The sequence below is a fragment of the Rhipicephalus microplus genome, chromosome 1, assembly GCF_043290135.1.
Source record: "Rhipicephalus microplus isolate Deutch F79 chromosome 1, USDA_Rmic, whole genome shotgun sequence".
NCBI classification, from domain to species: domain Eukaryota; kingdom Metazoa; phylum Arthropoda; class Arachnida; order Ixodida; family Ixodidae; genus Rhipicephalus; species Rhipicephalus microplus.
The window spans coordinates 294,040,373-294,047,294 of record NC_134700.1 but is presented as its reverse complement, the minus strand read 5'-3'; the positions used below and the strand labels follow the sequence as shown (position 1 = coordinate 294,047,294).

At 55.3% G+C, this 6,922-nt stretch overlaps 1 protein-coding gene across 1 annotated transcript; it reads right to left on the bottom strand.

Moving 5' to 3' along the window:
* Nucleotides 1-1,436: 1,436 nt before the first annotated feature.
* Nucleotides 1,437-4,213, bottom strand: LOC142767392 (uncharacterized). Its single transcript, XM_075868953.1, has 2 exons — nt 2,934-4,213; nt 1,437-2,721 (listed from the first exon to the last, which is right to left on the bottom strand). The coding sequence occupies exons 1-2, from the start codon at nt 4,211-4,213 to the stop codon at nt 1,437-1,439; spliced, it is 2,565 nt and encodes an 854-aa protein (XP_075725068.1).
* Between the last annotated feature and the right edge of the window lie 2,709 nt (nt 4,214-6,922).

The following is a 6,922-nucleotide window of genomic DNA, read 5'->3' as shown; positions in this document are numbered from 1 at the left end:
AAGCAAATGGGGTTATCCACGCTGCGGACGAAAAATTACTACACAGGGTGCCACGAGCCCCTCCCCGTGGTAAAGGAGATTCACGGAGACATCGGGACGAAGGCCCGGTTGCTCGAGCGAGGGCAAAGGCGTTCGCGTTGGCTTCCGAAGGAGACGGGTCAGCGTAGCTAGAGAGAGAGAAACAACATTTTTCGCGCATCCGGCGTGCGGGAAGTCACCAGCCGCGCAGGGCGCGGGTATTCCCTATCTAAAGACTATAGCTATCTAAAGACCATGTCTTATCCCTATCTAAAGACTATGGCTTGTAGCACATTGATACGCTACAAGTCCTATAGTCCAAGGCCCTAGATCTTGAGGACGTTGTGCTCTGGCTAGGCGTTAAATACTCGGGCTCCTCCGCTCCCGTTGTCCGGGGCGTCGGTTCCCTTTCTCGTCTGCTTTGCCAGGGCCTCCTCAAGCCGCTGGATGGCCCTTCGTTGTGTGGTTGAGTCTTGGGAGCGTATCCATGCTCCCACCTCTTCGGGATACGTGGCGTTTTGGCACTGCCCATTCCCATTGTTCACAGCACTGTTACACCCGCCCCACATGATGTGGCGGAGGGTGGCTAGTTCACGTTCGCACACGCTACACTTAGCGTCCACAAACATGTCGGGGCATACGTACCGGGCCAATTCTGGCGTTAGCACGCATTCCGTTTGCAGTTGTCGGAGCTTCACTGCTTCCGCACGTGACAGTTCACTATGCGAGGGCGGAAAGGCTCTCCTGGCCTCTCTGTAGGCCACCAGGATCCCTCCGTAGTCAGTGAGGGGATCGAGGTCTTCTTCTCGTTCTTCACCGCTGGTTTCAGAAAGACGGGCTGCCGCGGTCCGGCACGTGATGAGATCACGGGCCACAGCGTCCGCCTCCTCGTTGCGGTTCTCAATGTCGGGAGCCAGTTGTCCCATTTGGGCTGGGAACCATTTAAGGGCGATGGTTGGCCCTGTAGCGGCGCCGCGAGCATCCCGCGAAGCCGCGATGGACGTCACTAGCCGCTCCGTGCCCCGCCAGACCATGCCTCGGGCAAAATTCCTGATTGCCTGCTTTGAGTCGCTTAGCACCGTGCGCGTGCCCGGCCTACCTATGGCCAGGGCTATCGCCGCCTCCTCTGCCTAGCCGGCTGTTCGGGCGCGCACGGTGCTTGCTGTTAGTAGTTTACCGGTAGTAGCGCTGACCACCACTGCTGTGAAGGCGTTGCGTCTTCCCGGATATCTTGCGGCGTCCACGTAGACTGCGCCCTCGTCTCTCTGATGTTGACGGGCCAGCGCCGCTGCTCTCGCCGCTCGCCTGCCCGCATCCCTTTCTGGGTCCATGTTCTTTGGCAGCGGGTAGACAATGATCTTCCTCGCTGACTCATCGCTCAGGGGGACTTGTTCTTCTAGCTTTCTGTCCGGTCCTGCTCACGGGTGTTCTCCAGGAGGTAATAATCCCACCCGACCGAGTAATCCTCTGCCCGCGGCTGTGTCACTCAGGCGGCTCAGCTGCGAAGCTCTCTGGGCCTCGCTGATCTCCGAGAGCGTGTTGTGTGTTCCCAGAGACAGCAAGGCCGTTGTCTTTGTGCCTGGTAGGAGCCCAAGAGCCCCTGCGTAAGCCTTCCGGATGGCAGCGTCGATCTTGGCTCGTTCCGCGCCGGTCCAGCGGTGAAAGGCCCCCGCATATGCCACGTGGCTTATAACGAAAGCCTGCAGCAGATGCAGGAGCCCCCTCTCTTTCATGCCACGGTAGCGGGACGACATTCGCTTGACCAGGCGCGCTGCGATGCCCATCTTGGTTGTGATGTTCTTGACCGCCGTGGCGTTGGTTTGGGTGCCGTCCACGAACATCCCCAGGACTCGAAGCCCCGGGACGTGCGGGATCTGCATACCGTCACTGGTGCGCACGATGATGTTCTCGGCCGCCTCTCGACTTGCCTTCTTTCTGTGCCTCCCAGGTGGTGGCAGGATGAGTAGCTGCGATTTTTGTGGCGAACACCGCAAGCCCGTGCCCGAGAGTGTGGACTCCACGGCGTCCACCGCCGCCTGCAGACCCGCCTCGATGTCTCCGTCACTTCCACCCGTGGCCCAGATGGTTACGTCGTCGGCGTAGAGGCAGTGTCGTATCTCCGGGTTAAGCACCTCCAGACGCCTGGCCACCTCGATCATGACAATGTTAAACAGGAACGGGGAGATGACCGAGCCCTGTGGGGTCCCGACACTTCCCAGCTCTCGTTCTTCGAGCTTCGTTCCTCCCACCTCCAGCCTGGCCGTGCGGCGAGAGAGGATGACTCTGATGTAGTTGTACGATCTTGCGCCCAGCCCCAGGGGGGACACCTGAGCCAGGACCGACGAGTGTCTAACGTTGTCGAGGGCGCTCCGCAGGTCCAGGCCCAAGATCACTCGGTTGTCATTTTTTGGAGTCCCGCCCGGTGGGTCAAGGACTTCTCCTTGGATCAGGAGCATGGCGTCTTGCGTTCCCAACTTGGACCGGAAGCCAAGCATTGAGTCCGGGTAGACATGGTGCGCTTCCATGTAACGGTTCCACCGGGTGTTAAGAACGTGCTCCAGGACCTTGCCCACGCAGGACGTGAGCGAGATGGGACGCAGCCCCTCTATACCCGGTGGCTTGTTTGGTTTTGGCAGCAGGATCGTCTTTGCTGTCTTCCAGGCCTTGGGTTGCTTGCCGTTACGCCAGCATTCGTTGTAGTAGCTGTCAGTGATGTGATGGCTGAGTCGCTCAGGTTGCGTAGAGCTTTGTTAGTAACTCTCTCGGGTCCGGCGGCCGAACGACAGTTCAGGTTCTGTGCCGCCTGCCTCACTTCCCATTCCTCTAGATCTCGGTCGAGGTGGGAGTTCGGCTGGCCGGAGTAGTCTGGGTGGTCTTCGCGACTGGTGATGAGGAGGTAGCGCTCGTTGAGTCACTTGAACATCTCCTCTTCGCCCAGTTGACGAGCGGTGGTGTGTAGGATTTGGGCCATGCGTGTACGTTGGTATTCGCAGCTCTTGTTATCATCCATCAGTTGCCTGAGGAGTTTCCAAGTGCCGCCGCGGTGAAGCTGCCCATCAGCCTGGCTGCAGAGTGCAAACCACTGCTGTGAGCAGAGCTGCCTGCTGTGTCGCTCGATCTCTCGGCAGAGTTCTGCGATCTTCTTTCGTAGCTTTCTGTCGTGACGTTGCCGCCGCCAACGCTTTTGGAGCGAGCGCCTGGCTTCGAGGAGGTGGGCTAGTCTCGGGTCCATGGTTTCAATTTCTTCGGGTGCATCGATCTTGTCGGTGGCCCCTTCTGTTGCCGCCAGCAGCTTCGCTGACCACTCGTCGATATTGTCGACTTCGCCGAGTTCTGTGTTACGGAACTTGCTCCAGTCGACGAGTTTGTGCTTTGATGTTTTGCCGCGGTTCGGGTTTCCGTTGAGATGAGCCAGCGGTAATTCAATTTCGATTATGAAGTGATCGCTGCCTAGGTTGATTCCCGTATTCCTCCACTTCGCGGTGCCACCTTCGGGCAGCATCGCAAAGGTGAGGTCCGGATTTGTATCCCGGGCAACCGATGTTCCGATCCTTGGTGGATGGGCTGGATTGATCAGTAACGTGAACTCGGCTTCGCCGGCATCTTCGATAAGGTTCCTTCCCTTGGACGTGGTGGTCGTGTAGCCGAGCTCTCGATGTTGGGCGTTGAAATCGCCGCATATTACCGCGGCAGCGTCTCCTCTTTTGGGCAGGTCTTTCTGTGCTTGTGATGTGGCGCTCTTGATCTTATGGAAGAGAGTTTTGAATTTCTGCTTTCCATGTCTTGGATTGATATAGATTTTAGCGATGAAGACGGTGGTTGATGTCTTCTTCTTTCTTCTACCCCGGGCTCCTCGTCCTTTGCCGCTAATCGCTAGCTTGGTGACGCACAGCTCGATGGCGGTGTCCCTGCTGCCCAGGAACTGTTGGTGTTTCACGTGGGCGATGCCTTTCCGGATGAACGTGCACACGCCCTGCGCCGCACCCTTTCCGCATGTGCGAGCGGACGGGGAGCAGGCGTGTGTCCGATACCCTGGCAGCGTCGGCGTGTCTTCGGTGTGGGTTTCTTGGACCGCTATCACGTCCGGGCGAGCCGTCGGTGCCAGCGATCTCAAGTACTGTTGTAGGATTGCTTTTCGGCACCGGAACCCGTTGGCGTTCCAATGCCAGATCTTGATCTTATTGTTGCTGTCCATTATGAGGGAGAGCCTTTTGTGTTTGGCAATATTGATGCACCGCTTCACCAATTAGCGGCTGCAGCTTCTCGGGGCTCAGGGCCCTCTCAAGCGCTTGCTCGATTTGGAGCTGAATCGTTTGCGCTAGGCCACGCACTAGGACACCGTACCGCCCTTCGGCCGAGCGTACGCAAAGGGGCAACAAAAGGTGAGCGTTCGCCTCGGGCGCTAGGCGCCGTCAGCGAAGTCCGACGAGCCCCGAGCAACGGGAGTCGACGGATGGAAAGGGGAATGCATGGCTCACCGTCAGCTGTCCCGGAGAATTTTTGGCCCGCTCCCGACGCACGCACGCGAAACCATGGTAGCACAGAACACCTATACACTACCATTTGATGGTAGTGTATAGTGTATACACTACCATTTACACTACCATTTGATGGTAGTGTATAGGTGTTCTGTGCCGAAACCTCTCGGGAGACTCCACGCGCGGCGCCACAGTCGACATCCGCTACCGGGTGAGAGGGGTTAAACGTAATTCCTCGCTCTCCCAGCGCGGCAGACAGCGGAGGAGGGGAGTCATGTCGGGACATGAGAACGGCAGAAAAAGCGGCAAAGCCCGCGCAAAGGCACCGTGCTAGCCTCAATTCCCACACACTTCTGCAGCTGATGCCTCTGTTTGCACGAGGTGCCTTCTTTGAGGAACACTTTGCAGTAGCTCGCAATGCGCGACTCGAAAAACGTGACCGCTTTTCCAATCATATATTTCATTCTTCGGTGTCAAAACGGACGTGCAGTACACAATGTTTTTGTGATCTGAAAAGTTGTGCTTAGTCTAGTGCTTAGACCTCAAAACAGCTAAATAATGACATAGACTTGCGGTCTTCCTGCGGATTTCCTGGAGACGCAACTTCTACATCGATGGCCAGCTGTTCATCTTTCGGCCTCGATACGGCAGCGTCTTGCAAAATAGTGGGTACAGTACCACTACGCCCTTCTTTGCTGCCGACGGTGTGAACATAATCGTGAATTACGTACCCAGGCTCGAAACACAAACTGCACATGTGTCTTGAGTGGCTTATCTGCATGGTGTGTAAAATTATTCTCCCACAGTCTTCTAAATCTCTCATCCATGGGCACGACGAACAGGAATGGTTTTGCAGCCCTTCCATAGCCGATCTGACGTCCGGACGCATTACAATGGTTCTGGCGACGTGGTGACATTCCGCGCGAAGAGTCGAGAATCACTACAGCAGCGGGGCTAGGGAGTGTCCAAAGTGCCACCCAAATACATGGGAGGAGCGAGAACCTTTCGCGGTGAACGCTGCGGTGCCGGACCCGTGGGCTTTCTCCGAGGCGGGCGCCTGCTATTTCGGCCGCTATTATAGCCAACGTTGCGGTAATACGGGCAAGATTTATTATTGCGTCCCTTCAATACTGTACTGCAGTGACTCACGACACAGACAACACGTTTGGTAGCTCTAAAGCAAGGATATTGTATATTTTCTTTCAGTTGTTTCGTCACGGCAATCATACGCACTTACGCAACCATTTGAAGAAGACATTCAGCGCACTCATCGTAAGCGAAGGTACTTAATTTAGTTTCATGTGGAATGATGAAAGTAAACGTTCTGCAGAAGAAAATAGGCTGCAGATCGCAAACATAACCAGGAAGACATATGATGCGGTACGATGCGTGTTCGGTTGCCATCGCGCTTGTTCTGACCGCGTTCCAAAGTCTCGCCTTCGCGAGCCCCTCCCCACACTGTTCTTTAAGTGTGAATACACTTTATAAGCGACCCCAAACCATCCACCGCCGTCGGCGGCGTCCGCAGTCTTCTCTCTACCTTTAAAAGAAAGAGGACTTGGCGGGCCGCAGCGCGACGCTCTACCGAATAAGCCACGGACGCGACGCTGATAGTCCCCCTCCCCCTTCGCTCGCTCCTCCGCTCTCCTCGCTCGCTGCAGCTGAGCGCGCACCCCTCTCTCTCGCGCGCCCGCCTTCTCTCTCAGTCTTCAGTCGAGAGCGGGTCGTGCGATGGATGTCCCGGAGGCAACGCTACCATCTGGATATAAGGCGCGTTACTGACACCGATATCAGCGTTGCCAACGGATTTTAACTTTACTCCCCCTCATAGCATCACCCCGTGCATTCGCACTTAACCATGTTCACCCTTGGGGAAATGCTTGGGAGTTTTTTTGTTGGTTGGTTGGTTGGAGTCAAGAGGAATGGCTCAACCCACCAAGGGGGATCGGCCATGAATCGCGTGGCAGAGGGATCTTGGGGGAAAAAAGGGAGGGGGATGCCTCAAATTATTCTTAGATAAACGAAAAGCTTAGTTGTGCTAACAGACTAATATGAATCGTTATTGAAAAAAAAACAAATAAAATAATAGAAACAAAAATTATAGTAACAAGCTCTTCCTTCTTAATCGTCTTCAAGCGATGGGCTGCTCCTTCGTACATGCTCCTGCTGGCTCGCCTTAACGCCCTTCTTCACACACATATATGCACGTAATTAATAAATATCTCACAGTAACACGTTTCCACACTTAATATCATTCGTTTACTTCGTACAATCGATTTCCTTAAATGCGAGCGTTCCGGGCTCTGCCGTTTCAAGCATTTTCGTGTGAAGCGGCAATAATGTCTCTGTCTGCGTAGTCGCGATACCAAAAGTTAAAATTAACTCACGTCTAGTTCACTTGGTAATGTTATGGCATTACTAACATG